The sequence below is a fragment of the Wickerhamomyces anomalus genome (assembly GCF_001661255.1).
Source record: "Wickerhamomyces anomalus NRRL Y-366-8 unplaced genomic scaffold WICANscaffold_1, whole genome shotgun sequence".
Classification (NCBI taxonomy): domain Eukaryota; kingdom Fungi; phylum Ascomycota; class Saccharomycetes; order Phaffomycetales; family Wickerhamomycetaceae; genus Hansenula; species Hansenula anomala.
The window spans coordinates 1,858,178-1,873,097 of NW_017567110.1; the positions used below are offsets into that span (position 1 = coordinate 1,858,178).

The 14,920-nt window shown below is 32.9% G+C and overlaps 9 protein-coding genes across 9 annotated transcripts; 4 read left to right on the forward strand and 5 right to left on the reverse strand.

Annotated features, from left to right (window-relative positions):
• Positions 1-375: 375 nt before the first annotated feature.
• WICANDRAFT_76543 (uncharacterized protein) lies at positions 376-1,851 on the reverse strand (the record flags this gene model as incomplete). The annotated part of the gene is made up of 1 exon (XM_019184401.1): positions 376-1,851. One exon carries the CDS (start codon positions 1,849-1,851, stop codon positions 376-378), a length of 1,476 nt encoding a protein of 491 aa, XP_019041580.1.
• Positions 1,852-2,379: 528 nt separating this feature from the next.
• On the forward strand, positions 2,380-3,336 carry SER2 (phosphoserine phosphatase; the record flags this gene model as incomplete). Its single annotated transcript, XM_019184402.1, has 1 exon — positions 2,380-3,336. The coding sequence occupies one exon, from the start codon at positions 2,380-2,382 to the stop codon at positions 3,334-3,336; it is 957 nt and encodes a 318-aa protein (XP_019041581.1).
• A 59-nt stretch (positions 3,337-3,395) lies between these two features.
• ABZ2 (aminodeoxychorismate lyase ABZ2) lies at positions 3,396-4,205 on the reverse strand (the record flags this gene model as incomplete). Its single annotated transcript, XM_019180893.1, has 1 exon — positions 3,396-4,205. A coding segment is annotated over one exon (810 nt), but the record flags the coding sequence as incomplete, so codon positions are not given.
• Positions 4,206-4,571: 366 nt separating this feature from the next.
• Positions 4,572-6,427, reverse strand: RAP1 (DNA-binding transcription factor RAP1; the record flags this gene model as incomplete). The annotated part of the gene is made up of 3 exons (XM_019185376.1): positions 4,572-6,119; positions 6,170-6,272; positions 6,354-6,427. The coding sequence occupies 3 exons, from the start codon at positions 6,425-6,427 to the stop codon at positions 4,572-4,574; spliced, it is 1,725 nt and encodes a 574-aa protein (XP_019041583.1).
• Positions 6,428-9,694: 3,267 nt separating this feature from the next.
• Positions 9,695-10,006, reverse strand: TRX2 (thioredoxin TRX2; the record flags this gene model as incomplete). The annotated part of the gene is made up of 1 exon (XM_019181305.1): positions 9,695-10,006. The coding sequence occupies one exon, from the start codon at positions 10,004-10,006 to the stop codon at positions 9,695-9,697; it is 312 nt and encodes a 103-aa protein (XP_019041584.1).
• A 665-nt stretch (positions 10,007-10,671) lies between these two features.
• On the forward strand, positions 10,672-11,577 carry WICANDRAFT_87853 (uncharacterized protein). The gene is made up of 2 exons (XM_019186129.1): positions 10,672-10,695; positions 10,752-11,577. Exons 1-2 carry the CDS (start codon positions 10,678-10,680, stop codon positions 11,286-11,288), a joined length of 555 nt encoding a protein of 184 aa, XP_019041585.1. The 5' UTR covers positions 10,672-10,677; the 3' UTR covers positions 11,289-11,577.
• Positions 11,578-11,591: 14 nt separating this feature from the next.
• Positions 11,592-12,410, forward strand: CIR1 (Cir1p; the record flags this gene model as incomplete). Its single annotated transcript, XM_019181271.1, has 2 exons — positions 11,592-11,729; positions 11,781-12,410. 2 exons carry the CDS (start codon positions 11,592-11,594, stop codon positions 12,408-12,410), a joined length of 768 nt encoding a protein of 255 aa, XP_019041586.1.
• Positions 12,411-12,621: 211 nt separating this feature from the next.
• TDA10 (putative ATP-dependent kinase) lies at positions 12,622-13,473 on the forward strand (the record flags this gene model as incomplete). Its single annotated transcript, XM_019184403.1, has 1 exon — positions 12,622-13,473. The coding sequence occupies one exon, from the start codon at positions 12,622-12,624 to the stop codon at positions 13,471-13,473; it is 852 nt and encodes a 283-aa protein (XP_019041587.1).
• Positions 13,474-13,611: 138 nt separating this feature from the next.
• On the reverse strand, positions 13,612-14,777 carry REC107 (Rec107p; the record flags this gene model as incomplete). The annotated part of the gene is made up of 2 exons (XM_019184404.1): positions 13,612-13,638; positions 13,686-14,777. The coding sequence occupies 2 exons, from the start codon at positions 14,775-14,777 to the stop codon at positions 13,612-13,614; spliced, it is 1,119 nt and encodes a 372-aa protein (XP_019041588.1).
• Positions 14,778-14,920: the final 143 nt, after the last annotated feature.

The window sequence follows — 14,920 nt, forward strand, 5'->3', positions numbered from 1 at the left end:
GCTTCTTCAAAATCTAAGGGATAGAACTCTCTTTTGGACAATATTTCGCTTTCTCTCAGGGTTTGAATTGCTTGGTAAATTGCATCTCCAGCTGCCACAAAACCTGTTAACAAAACCCCGGCCCAAACAAACTCCATAGTAAACGAATAGAAAACAACAACAATTAGCTTGTAGCCTATATAGAGATGATCTGTTTATCTTGTTATTTTTTTCAGTACTTAATTTTTTTTTTTTTTTACTTTTGTACTACATATTCTTTTCTTTTCAATGTCAAATGACACATTTTTTTTTTACTTGATCAATCTCAATAGGCTAACACAAAAAAGGTAACATAGATAACCACAGGAGCGATTTAAATTAGCAAATATATCAACCTCAAGACATTTCAACATCATCTGCAGTAGTACTGCTGTTAGGTTCACCATTATCTGAAGTTGATGGTGGAGGAGTTGGCGCAACAGATGGTCTAACAGATTCATCCCATTCTTTTTCTAAAGCACCAACACTATCAAGCTTGGTTTCTTCACCAAGAAATCTTTCAGCGTGAAATCTGTCATTGAAGGTCACATTAACACTTGATGGTGATTTATTTGCGACATTTGAAACATTGTCTCCAAAACTTTCCAAAACTTTAGTAAATTCTTCATTTTTAGGATCTGACAAGTTTTTAACAGTAACAGTTCTCGTTCTAAGATCTAATTTTCTATTGTAGGAAGCATTTGTAGGTCTTTGGTATGGATTGAAACCACCTCTTCCTCTAGCAGCACCAGCACCTCTACCTCTTGCGGAACCTCTGCCTCTACCTCTTGTAGGGACAAATGGAATAGTACCATTCAATTTAGCTTTATCAGCTGCAATAGCTTCTGGAGTAACACCGTCTTTTTGCATTGCAATTTGAATGGCATCAACTCTTGCCTTAATTTGGGCCTCTTTTTCAGGTTCAGCCTTAAATTGAGCTTCTAAAGAACCCAATTCCTTCTCATAATTGGATAACATCTTCTCTTTCAAGGCAATAAACTCTTTCAACTTGGCATCTTGAATTTTCTTTTTGGCTAATCTTTCTTCAAATTCCTTTTGTTTTTCAATCTGTCTTTTCTTAAATTCATCAACATCAAATGGTTCTTCTTTTTCTTTCTGATCTTCAGCAGTGTTCTCAGCATCCTTCTTTCTAAAGAAAACTTTAATGAATCTATTATCAAAAATAGGAACAGGAGAGCTCCAAGCCTTTTTAGCTGAGTATGGATTTGCAAATTCAACTTCAGCAATTCTACTGGTTAAATCAATCAAGACGTTATCAATGGCACCAAATCTAGAGAAATAAGCCCTCAATAGTTGCTCTTCTAATTTATCATTCGGTAAATTGGCGACAATCAAATGTTTAGCATTTGGAACTTCAGTTTGTGAGATCAAAGTTTTCAAATTTTCTCTTTGTTGTTGTCTATTGGTGCTATCAGTTGATTGTTGTTGTTGGAAATTATTAGCTCTTCTCTGCTTTCTTTTGTAATCTGGTGGAGCATTTCTGTATGAGGTTGGATCAGGTTTGTAAAGATCTTGTTGAGTAACTTGAGCTGATTGTTGTAGCGGTTGTTTCCCAGTTAATTTAGCGCTTTCTTCTTCAAAAGCTCTTGTAGATAAAACATTGACTATTTCAAAAGCAAATGATTTACTATTCTCCAGGAAATCTTCCAATTGTTCTTCTAATAACTTCACCAATTCATCACCTTCCACTTTATTATTCAACAATGCGATAACATAATCTGCTAACACATCAGGTTCAGCGTCTGATAATTCACCTGATCTCTTGATCAACCAAGGTTTCAATTTTGGGATATCTGCTTCAGCTAATGGCATTTTCAACGAGTGTTTTTCTTCAAGTCAATGGAGGTGGCAAATTGGATTGAATACTTCGCTGGAGCTTGTTAATTGTAATGATTTTATAACCTTTAGGTTAATTAAAAAACCTGGCGTATTCCTCAAAAATTTGAGAATCGCGAAATTAGAGATATGAGATGAATTCTGATCAGAGAACAAATTAGATTCCTAATTGGGAAGTCAGGATAAATCCAACTACAATAATCAATTTAAAAGCTAAAGAAGACAGCTAAAAAAGCTTAGTTTTCTGATAAATTGTTCACTAAAGCGTACTAGATTTCATTCCGTTCATTTTCATAAATTAACACCTCAATTTCCATGTTGTAACTCTCCATAAAAAGAAAAGTTTTTCCATTAAAGCATGCACCGGAGAAAAAAACCGACAACATGAGCTGCCAGCTTTCTCGATATGAGATGAGCTGGGATTTATATACGCTTTTATCAGATCATACTTATTTGCATCACTTCCTTCTTTTCATTTGATACAACAATTATAGAAATCATAAAATGAGCTACGTGGTAACGGCTATAACACATGCATCAACAATCGAGCCAGCAGCTTTTATTGAGCTCAAGAACTTCATTGAGTCATTACCTCTAAAGATTAACAATATTCAAATCTTGAGTGAAGAACGTGTCTTCGACTTTCATTGTTCCTTAGTTAAAAGTGATGGTGGTACTCCAGAAGCTCATGAAGCTGCAATTTTTGAAAGAGTTAAACAAGAGATTTTGGATTGGGAAAATGGTGATGTTATTGATTTGATTTTCCAAAAAGATGATGAATTCCGTAAAGAGAAAAAATTGTTTGTTTTTGATATGGATTCTACATTAATTTACCAAGAGGTTATTGAATTGATTGCTGCATATGCTGGTGTTGAAGATGAAGTTGAAAAAATCACTACTGCTGCTATGAATGGTGAAATTGATTTTAAAGAATCATTAGCTAGAAGAGTTAAATTATTAAAAGGTATTGATGCTACAATTTGGGACGATTTGAAGAAAAAATTAGAGTTTACTAAAGGTGATTTTGAATTAACTAAAGCATTAAAAAGAACAGGTTGTAAACTAGCTGTCTTGAGTGGTGGTTTCATTGAACTTGCAACATATGTTAAAGAAACTTTAGGTTTAGATTATGCATTTGCAAATAATTTGAATACTGAGATAATAGATGGAAAGAAAGTTTTCAATGGTGAAACAATAGGAGAGATTGTTGATGGTGACAAAAAGGCTGAATTGTTGAAATTCATTGCAGAAAAAGAATCAATTGATCTTAAAAGTGTTGTTGCAGTTGGTGATGGTTCAAATGATTTACCAATGATGGGTGTAGCAGGTTTTGGTGTTGCATGGAATGCTAAACCAAGAGTTCAAAAATTAGCACCATCCAAATTAAATACTAAATCCATTGCTGATATACTCTACATTTTAGGATATTCGGATAAAGAAATTAAAGAACTAGAGGAATAATAATTCCAATGCATATATTTAAATAAAAGCTCATAATTCATTCAAAGGGGTTTCTCTTTAACTATACCTTTAACAACACCTTGTAAACCATTAAACAATAGTACTTCATCACCAATTCTGACATCTTTTAAATTGACTTGTTTTTCAGTAATCAATCCCTTTGTCAATAACAAATGCCTCACTACGCCACATAAACATCCAGATGCTAATGGAGGTGTTACCCAAAGTTCATCTCCTGTTTTGAAATCAGTTGTTTTGAACGCTAGATTAGTGATTGAACCTTCAGTGACTTGATTAGCTGTATTGTACAATAACACTTCTTGAGGAGCTTCAAAATTAGGTTTCAGCATACGCTCTCTAGCTTCAGTGTAACGATCCCTTTTTGTAGTTTTGAAAGAAGTGAATGGTGAAATTGGAATAGGTTCAGTATCGATATAGATATTCCATAATGGTGAAGAATAATTTTCTAATGTATTGAAACCATCAAATAGATTGTATCTTTGTGAAGTTAATTGAGCTGTTATCTTGACATCACCTTCTTTATTCACAGTCAACCTTATTCTATAAGAATTTGATTTATCAAGTCCTGATATGACTTCATTCAATTTCAACAATAATTCATCTCTTTCAATTTCAAAACCAAATTTGAAAAAATCCAAGGTAAAATTCAATCGATGGAAATGTTCATCGAAAAGGAAAAACAATTTGGAATTATCAGATGTTGGTTCAAATATATTTGGATCCACAGAATCTGTTAATAATGGATCATATCTTATTGTACTTAATATTTCAAAATTTATATCATCAATTTCAAATTCTGAATTGATGTATTGATCTTCAATTTGTGCAATTGTTGGCGCATATTCTTTCAATTTTTCAGGGTCTGTTGGTTTCCCCATGACTATATTATTTGAAAACTAGTGATCTAGGTGCCTTTGAGAGCTAGAAAAGGTAAATAAAACTAGAAACGATTTGATTTTTTTCAGAATGTTTCATGTTTTGGAGATGAGGTTTTGAAAACTTCAAACACTATGCACGGCGTGAAATGACAGAAAGTACCCTTTAACGTCCAAAACTACGTCACAAGCTATTAATCAAAACCAAAATGTATTAATACTAACTAAAAACCAAAGAACTGAAATAAAAAAACCAAACAGATAAGAATACAATTATATTATAGAACAAAAATCAAACCATAAGTAACGAAAATCGGAGATGAGCAAAAGTGATTAAATTCAAACAATATCATTTGTAATAAAAGTTTTTCTTAATTCAATTCTCTTTGCCCCGTGTAATCTCTTCAAATAATCCAATCTTTCAGGGATTTCCGATTTCAAATATTGATCATCCCTTGGAGTCCAAATACCATGAATATTTTGAGGAGGATTTTCACCAGTTTTCAAAAAAATTTCCACAAATTTTGGAATTAAAATCAAATCACCACAAACACTTGTGATTATAAAAGTACCAAATTTCTTCTGTATACCGGCTTCTGCATATAAAGCTGTGATTAATTGTTCAGCATCACTACTTTGATAAGAACGATTAACAATTTCAGTGATCTTATCAACAACACTGATTAATGGTTGGAATTCAAAGAATTTAGCAGTGACTAAATCATCAGTTAAGAAATCTTCAGGACTTGGTGGTGAATTGATTCTATTAGCAGCAGCGACCGCTGCAGCAGCATGATTATCGAAAAAGTTACCTGAATGACCCAAGCCTGATATTTCATCATTATCAGCAGCAGCGAATAAATTATTAGCATCTTGTTGTTGTTGTTTTCTCTTCTTGGCATTGGCTCTTCTTCTTTGTTGGTCATATTGATCATTGTGTTCAGTTAAAGTTTCACCAACTTGATCATCAATTGAACCGGTTCTATATCTTTTACTTGATTTATAAAGATTCTTACCTGTGAAGTTTTTAATCTCTTCAGGGATTCTTCCATTTGTTTCCTCTTCTTGATAATATTCAATATATTTATCAATACCATAAGGAATAACAAATTTTCTATATCTATCTCTCCAAGCAGATTTAGTATGATGAGGGAAATTTTGAGCCAAAGTTTCGAAAAATTTGCCCGGTAAAACAACATCTTTTGAATCTCTTTCATATCTATCACCATGTTTTTCCAATAAGTTTTCTCTAACGGCAACAGCTAAATCATAATCATCTTTAGCATCGAATTTTCTCTTCACCGTAGATGGTAACCCTTCTGCAACTTTTGGTCTACCATCTTGATCCAAGATTAAATTACCAGCTTCATCAGTAAGATAAACCCAATCCAGTGAGGCTTGTAAATGTGTTCTAAAACGATAACGGATTGAATTACCGGTATGTCTTCCAATTTTGAGGGCAATTTCATCAAATAATTTATGAGTGGAACGACGGTTTGGGTTTCTTCTAACTTCATCAATGATCATTGCATCTTCTTGTGGGGTGAATCCATTTTTATTGACAATTGATCTTGAAATTGCAGGTTGAACTTCTTGATTAGTGGTTGCTAATTGTAAGCTAGTATTCCCAGTAGTTGAATCTTGTTCAGTAGTATTGGTTGTAGTATTAGCACCATCTCCATTATCAAGAAATGAAACTAAATGTTGAACGTTTTCATTTTCATTACCAGTATTTGGGAAAGTTTTATAAGATTCAATTTTTAATAAAGATTTTTGTTCAACGGAATCATAAATGAATTTTGGTTCCACACTATCACGTAAAGGATCATGGTTTTTAGAGATGTAGTAACCAATACTTGCATCATCAGAGACTTTACCACCATGAGTCTATCAAAATGTTAGTCTTGTAATCAAAGGGTTCCACTTAAAATACTCACTGTGATTAAATTGACTAAATTCTCTCTATCATCTTCGTTAGCAGGGATAAAGAACTGGATTGGTTCATTCTGATTATTCAAAAACAAGTTAGCAATTGTTTGTCTATAGTTGATGTTAGTTATAACCGATCTAAAGCTCATCTCATCAATCAAGGGATAATGTAAACAAAGGGGGTTTACTCACTCTAGCAATTCTTGGTCAATGTTTTCATTGTCGCTGTTCTTCGCACTCTCGAAGCCACCGTCATCAGAACTCATAGCTATTGTTTGGACTCAATGTTATTGTTCTTGTTTGTTTGTTTACCTGCAACCTGAAGGTGTTTATGGCAGACGTCAAGTGGTGTTGTGATGCCCTTGAGCTGGTGTTTGGTTAGGCCTTTTTTTCTTCTCGTGATTTCTGACATCCGTGAAGAAAGGCGAATTCCGGGGGTCGGGTTTACCGAGAGTGTATAAAGTGTAAACAAACAAATTATCCCTTGAATTATGAATTCCCAACTACAACAACCAGTTCATAAATTTCTGAGTGGAAGCACCAAATTGTCTTTGATGACGTTTTATGAGACCCTTATTCATGGTTTTAGCAACCATGTTTAAGCTGTCAAGTTGTCAAGTTTCTTTCGAGTTGTATTGAACCAAACTACTTTGTTCTTCGTTGGACTATGAAATTAAATTCTTCTGGTGCGTACATATGATACAACTACTGAAACACTTTTTGCAGCAAATTGAAATTAAATAAGGTTATGAGTTTACTTCAAATTGATTTTGAATTGAAAAGTTTGAATCATTGAGAGTAATATTCAATACACACACTTGATCATTTAATCATGATCTGTTCATTTTTGGGAAGAAATATTTGGAATCAATTGATGTAGTCAGCACGTTTATATTGATTACCTAGTTCAATTAAGTATTGAAAACTACAGGCAGCTAACAGATCACTGATCAATTCTTTTATATTTACAAAACCACGGGTGAATATTAACATCACGGTAATCTCATCACTTGCAGAACAAGATTGATATTTTCAAATTAAAAGATCATGCTGCAATCGGCCTGAATGGCTTTCGGTAGGCTCTTAATTAGATAGTCTTTGCTCTATTAAGAAGTTCATAATTAAAACGCGACCACCAACTGAAGCACACTTTATAATGAGATCAAAAAATCATCATCCAACAAAGTAGTGAAGCAGACTTTCACATACAAAAAGCATGTTATCTGGCCAACGGATGAATTGATCAAGGTGTGATATTCCACTTTAGAAACCACTACAAATTTTATGGTTTCATATCAAATATATTCTGTAATTTTGAGCCGCAATTATAATTATATTGTTCGTCGATCCATATTTAAAGGCCTGCAAGGACTCCTAGCTAGTTAAGTCTTTTCTCATATAATTCTGTAAATAACCTGCAGCTTGCTGGGATTCGTATCTTCATTATAATATTCTGCAGAGCTCAACAAAAATGAAGAAACTTTTGGATTAATGAATTTCAATGAAAGTCTAATGCAATCGTAACTCGTCATCTGAAAAGATAATGTACCACCTTCTCTACTGATTCATTACTCATGACTAGTTTATTGAAAGATGTTTATCTAAAGTTTGTCGTTATGATCAGTGTACAGAAATTAAAGGAAACTGCTTTTTCAATAATCGACTTGCGTACACGTCTAGATATGACAGTTTCATATCGAAGACCGAAAATATTGGAATAAAGTATAAGCAAATCATCAAGTAAATATGTAGCTATTCTTATAGGTTAAAGTACAATAGCTAGCTTGTTAGACTGAGCACATTAAAGACTCTTCATTGTAGGCCGACCACAGAAGTAAGTCTGCATTATGGTACAATTCTGATTGCGAGGACGCGAAAAGCGAAAATTTTCGACGACAGGTATGTACCAAGTACCCACCAATATTCTACACACATGTCACACGGTCTGTTGGTGGTTTGATGTATACCGCGTGATTGATGGGAGCGTGAAGATATGCTGAACTAATATCAAGAAATATCTTTTTGGGAGGACCATATATTGCAAAATAAAGCAAATCCCTTGAATTTCCTATTAAGGAGGTTGTTCATGGTGTTTTCTTGTTTTGTGTGCATTGAATTTGGGAAAAGTGCAAATTTCATAATCACTGTACAAGATTCCTTTATTTTTTGTCTCGTGTGTTCTAAGTTGCTTTAAGCTTGAAATATAGTTCAGAAGTTGGACAACTATAGCACGAGGAGTGAAAAGTTTGTTGATCTTAGCTTCGTGCGACGTCAGCTATTACACATTGAGTTTACACCAAATTGATTTTGAATTGAAAAGTTTGAATCATTGAGAGTAACATTCAATACGCATATTTGATTATTTCATCTGTTCATTTTGGGAAGCAATTGGGATCAATTGATGTAGTCAGTACCTCTACGTTTATGATTATCTAGTTAGTATAGAAAACTACAAACAGCTAACTGATCAATCAATACAAAGCTACTAATGAATATTGATATTAATATTTATTTGTTCTTGCGTATGCTCTAGTTATGATTAGTAAAAGCTGTATATATAAAAGCACCTACTTTTCTCAAAAATAAAGTCCAACCAATTGATTTTATTAAAAGATTACCATCCTGCAGTATAATGAATTGACTAATTCAGTAAGTATTCCTAGCCTGATTGTATTAGCTCTCCATCGATTTGATAATTAACAATATAATAAAATATAACCATGGTCTGTAAATAAGTTTCTCAAGAAACTTTGGAGTCTTATTCTGAAAAATCTATAGATCCATTGTCGAACTCTCTGTATAATTAACTAAAAAGATCAATTTTAGCTTGAATTTCATTCATCAATGAAAAACCATCAAATTTTCTTGGAATTATATAAGCAAAGTGAGAATTTGTTTCTTTAATATTTTTAGAGAATATCCAGGTGGTTCAATTATTAAAAATATGATCTCTAAAGTAAATTTGTGATAGAGAGTGTACTGAAATTGCTTCAATTTGGAGAGTTATTGGAAAATGAATGATTAATATGGCTTGATTGATATCTTAAGTGAATATCTTTGGAAACAATTGTAAGGGTCTTTCATAGTTTATGGAATTCATAGTTCATGTGAGAAATGTTTTGACCTAAAAAAGCTATAGCCATGATATCACCAACACATGTTTTATAAAGATCTAGATTTATGAAGATCTAGTCAACATATAACTACGTTGTTGTTAGCTGTTTAATTAGCTGTCAATATGTGTTGACATGCTTAAGAAAACAGCTGGAAACTAGGTTGACCAATTGTCTATTTCCATGTGATTTGAATACATAAATGTTCGAATCACTGATTTAATGCAATGAGCAACTTTCAATTTTGAATTATTGTGTAGTTATTTCGGACCAGTTATTACGTACACACTACGATATTTCAGACAGAACAAAAGTTAAAACACGTTATATCCATTAAACATTTCATAATTATAAGACACACCCAAACAAATATCATACTCTATTCTTTTCTTTGTAAGTCAATTCTTTTGGTTTTTTCAATTATAAGTTTGAAGTAATTTTTTGTTTAATAGCATTTGGATTAGCACCAATAACTTTATCAACAACAGCACCGTTTTTGTAGAAGATGATAGTTGGCATAGCACTAACTTCTTGTTCTTGAGCAACAGCACCTAAATCATCGACATCAATTTTATAGAAGGCAGCATTTGAATATTCGTTAGAGAATTTTTCTAATAAAGGAGCAATCATTTTACAAGGACCACACCAAGTAGCAAAGAAATCAACGACAACCAATTTGTCTTGAGCAATAGCTTCTTTGAATTGTTCGGCAGAGGTGATGACAGTAACCATTTTTATATTGTATGTGTGTATGTGTTATCAATTGATGATGGTTATTGGGAAAGGTGTTAATTTGTAAAGTCGTCGTTTGGTTTTCTTTTATATGAAAACAGATTTCCACTGGCTTACAAATTGTGGCCGGTCTTTTTTTCGATTGGAAGTTTTGAGAATTTGAATGAATTGAAATTGAATTAAATTAAATTAAATTAAATTAAATTAAATTAAATTAGTAATGTTGAGATATTAGTAATTAGATGGATTATAATGAGTGGAATAAGATGGAATAGAATGGATTGTTTAGTTAGCGTAGGTTGTATTAGTTATTAGTCTTCATTATGGTGGCAATCACGATTAATCAGATTCAGATTCAGAATTGATAGCCAAAGAACAATAACAGTCTGCACATTATCTTCAACAAGAAACAAGATATACCAACTATTATCTCTATTTTCTATTCTCTATTCTCTATTCTCACCTTCTTTAACTAATTAAAAGTAAATAGCCTATTCTTTAATCTCCAATATCGTAGCCTTTCTCCCTAGCCTAGCTGCGTAAATATAAGAACACCACCAGCGTAAACACCAGCACACAAGACTGCACCCAAAAAATACCTCCCTTGATCAAAACTTAACATGATGATGATATTGAAGAAACCAATTCAACACATCCGTATCAATTGAAAGATGGCTCCTAAATTTGAAGTGAGTATCATTCACCACCACTTGATAACCATCACCACTAACAACCACCTCCCCAGATAATTGACTCAGATCCTCATTTTGGCCGTGTCATCAAGTACTTTAGATTATCAGACTATGGGGCATGGGCAATAGGTACCGTTGGTATGCCTGGTTTATTCACTGCCCTTGAATATTTCGATCATAATAATGGCCGTGCATTCACTAAACCAAATGGTGGTGTATTAAGAGTAACAACTTTATTAGGTTTTATTGGTGGATTTTTCATTGCTTATAATAGATCAACTAAAAGATTTTGGGGGATTTCTGAAAATTCAAGAGAAGTGCAAAAGGATAGATATGAAATCAAATCAAAATTGAGTAAAGGTGAACCATTATTTGGTAATTCAACTTTAACTCCTTGGTTACAAGGTGTTGCTTCAAGAAATTCTAAAAATTCTCAATTGAATTTACATTTAATTCCATGGTTTAACCTTGTTAGCCATAATAATCATGATATTGATTTGAAAAAATATTATGAAGTTAGAGAAGGTGAAGAAGCTTGGGGTTTCAAATTACCACCTTTTGAAGAATTGAAACAACCAACATCTGTTTAGGTTAATCCCATCAAATAGGGAGAACTCTTATTTATTATTTATTTATTTATTGAACCGCCACCATACTTATTAACCATCTATTTATTACTTATTTATTACACTTCAATTAACAAATATTGAACAAGTTAATTTGTAGGTGCTAAAATTCCGAGTCGTGATTACATAAGATTTTTTTTCATGTCCAGAAATTACATCAAGATCTTGAACATTTGAGTCAAAACCAAAAGCTCATTTCATTAAAAACCATCTACAAATTAGAGATCCCTGGAGGAGACCAAACAAAACCCACCTATATTTTTGAAAATGTCAACCAAATTGAACATACTGGTACCTGTGAAAAGAGTGATTGATTTCGCCATCAAACCAAGAATCAACAAAACTAATACTGGTATTGAAAAAGCAGGTGTCAAATTCAGTATCAATCCATTTTGTGATATTGCTGTAAGTTTATAAAAGTATTACTCTTTCGATAACATAACTAACAATGAATAGGTTGAAGAAGCTGTTCGTATCAAAGAAGCTAATAAATCACTAGTGAATAAAATCCATGTTGTTTCAATTGGTCCAACTAAATCTCAAGATATTTTACGTCAATCATTAGCAAAAGGTGCTGATTCCTCAACTTTAGTCGATGTTGGTGAAGAAGAAATTGAACCTTTATCTGTTGCTAAAATTTTAAAACAAGTTGTTGAGAAAAATCAATCAAATTTAGTAATTTTAGGTAAACAAGCTATTGATGATGATTCAAATCATACTGGTCAAATGCTTGCAGGTTTATTGAAATGGCCTCAAGCCACAAATGCTGCTAAAGTGGAATTGAAAGGTGAAGAAGTTTTCGTCACTAGAGAAATTGACGGTGGTGAAGAAACTGTCAAGGCAAAATTACCTTTAATTATAACTACTGATTTACGTTTAAATGAACCTCGTTATGCAACTTTACCAAATATGATGAAAGCTAAGAAAAAACCATTAGAAAAATTAAAACTAAGTGATTTTGATGTTGATGTTACTAAACGTTTAGAAGTTTTAAAAGTCGAAGAACCTCCTGTTCGTAATGCTGGTATTAAAGTTGGTAATGTTGATGAATTAGTTTCAAAATTAAAAGATTTGAAAGCCATTTAGACAATGACCATGAATTGAATACAATAACCATAAATTATTTCTTAAATCCCACCATGATGTAGCTTTACTTAATGATGATTTTCATCCCACGCTCAAATCAGGCTCATCCCCATACTTTCTCGGAAAAAAACACCATCATATAAAAACCATCAGCTCTCCACAAAATCCTCAACCACTTTGAAAAACAAAGGGAACCGAGATTATACTAATAATGGCCACATTATCAAAGACAATAGACTTCATCGAACCCATAATCACCAAGTGGAAATTCGAAAGACCATTAGTCATCAGCATATCAGGTCCTCAAGGTTCGGGGAAATCATACCTTTCATTAAAACTTCTTCAATACTTAACAAGAACTTATCCAAAATTAAAATCAATAACCATATCAACAGATGATTTATATTTAAAACATAGAGATCAGAAATTATTAACGGAGGAACACCCGGGTACAAAATTATTAAATGGGAGAGGATTACCAGGGACTCATGATGTTGAATTGGGGTATAAATTAATTTCCAAGATTGTGAATAAAGAGTTTGGGTTCAAGATACCAACTTATAATAAAGCTGCGTTTAATGGGGAAGGTGATCGGAATGATGAATCTTTATGGCTAGATATTGAAAAACCTGTGGATATTTTGATTATTGAAGGTTGGTTTAATGGTTTTTTACCATATGAAAATTCTGATGAAATTGAAACAAAATATGAAGAATCAACTTTATTGAAAAATTTCCCAATTGATGATATCCATGAAATTAATTCATTTTTGGATCAATATGTTAAGATATGGGAATTCTTTGATGTTGATATCTTTTTCGATACTGATGATATTAATAATGTTTATGAATGGAGACTTCAACAAGAACATGAATTGATTAAATTACGTGGAACTGGTATGACTGACGAACAAGTTAGAGCGTTCATTACAAGATATATGGTTGTTTATGAGTTATATTATAGAGATTTCACAGAAAGAGGTACCCCTGCTACACCAGATGGCCAAAATTTTAGAATTAAATTAGATCGTAATAGAGGAATTGAAAAAACTGAAATTTTTTAAAGATCTGATAATACTGGGAATTGACCAAATGCATCATCTGATAATAAACTAATGACTTCTTCATATTTTGGTAGCTGATCATTTATACTAGATTGACGCTCAACATGGTTTGATTCTTGGTGATGATTACGATTACCTTCATCCATGTCCTTTTTCTTTCTTGTTCTAATGGCTGGTAGATTATCCGAATACAAATAATTATCTATAATCACCTGGCTACTTCTCGTTCTTGGTTTGAATGTACTGGTTCTTTGTTGCACCTTTGGTGGTCTTCCTCTTCTCTTAGGCAGTGGAAAGCTGAGTGGTTTTTGAAAAGTTTTAGTTGTTTGTGTTGAATTATCATCTTGAGGTGGTATTTGAGACTGATCATGTTGCTGTGATGTATTTGCATTTGAGGTGGGTAAACTGGATGGTAATTGATGGTTCAAAGCTGAATCACTCCTTGAATCATTAAATGAGCTCTCCGGTGTAAAAGTTGTAATTTGATTCTCATCATTTCTTCTATTAATTGTTTTGAACTTGTAAAACTCCAATGACAATGAAGCTTGTGATCTACTCAATGATTTTAATTCTCTATTGAAATCCACCTGCAAGTTTTGAATATCTTCGATTCTTCTCAAACATTTCTCTAAAGTGTCATTTATTGTTTTTTGGTTCTTATCATTTTGCTTACGAGCTTCTTCAACGTTAACAACATGGTTAGTCAAATTCTGAATCCCATTAATAACAGTTTGAATTTTTTTGCTCAAAACAGAATTTGTAATATCATTCACTTGTTTCTTGCTTGAGTTTGTATGTGACACTTGAAGGCTTTCAATTGTAGCTTTGGCTGATTTAAGCGTCTCCAGTATCTTTTGGATATCGCTAGTTGTAGATTTATCCTTACCTTTCAAACTTGACAACACTTTACTAGCATTTGAAAAACTTGCTGAAGCTTTAGAAAAAGTTTGTATAGCACCATCTAATGACTTGTTTGAAGTTTCTTTCCAACTCTTGAACTCAGATTTCAAATCTTGAGCGGTATTCTTGATTGATTCTGAATTTTGTGTCATCTGACTTGTCAACGCCTTAGCCTTTTCCCTTAGATCAATTGATTCCAATTCCAATCTTCCAGCCCAAGTTACTAGCTCCTTATTTATTGCCTCTTCATCAATCTCTTCATTTTCATTTAGCTCTTCATCACCATCACTTTCATCAGTATCCTCCAAATGTGTCAGGTCCTTGAGCATCAAAGAGACACTGTCTTCCATTGGCTTACCACCATTTCCATTATCAGCACCAGCCAGCTTTGTACTATTAGACATTGCACTTTCCTCAATTGTCACGAGTTTTGTTCAAAAGATCAAATCAAGATCTGGAGAAATCTGACTTTATACTTTTTGAACATTAGCCGCCGAACTAGTATAAACCCAAAAATACAAACAAACAGGAAAAGAAAAAAATCAAC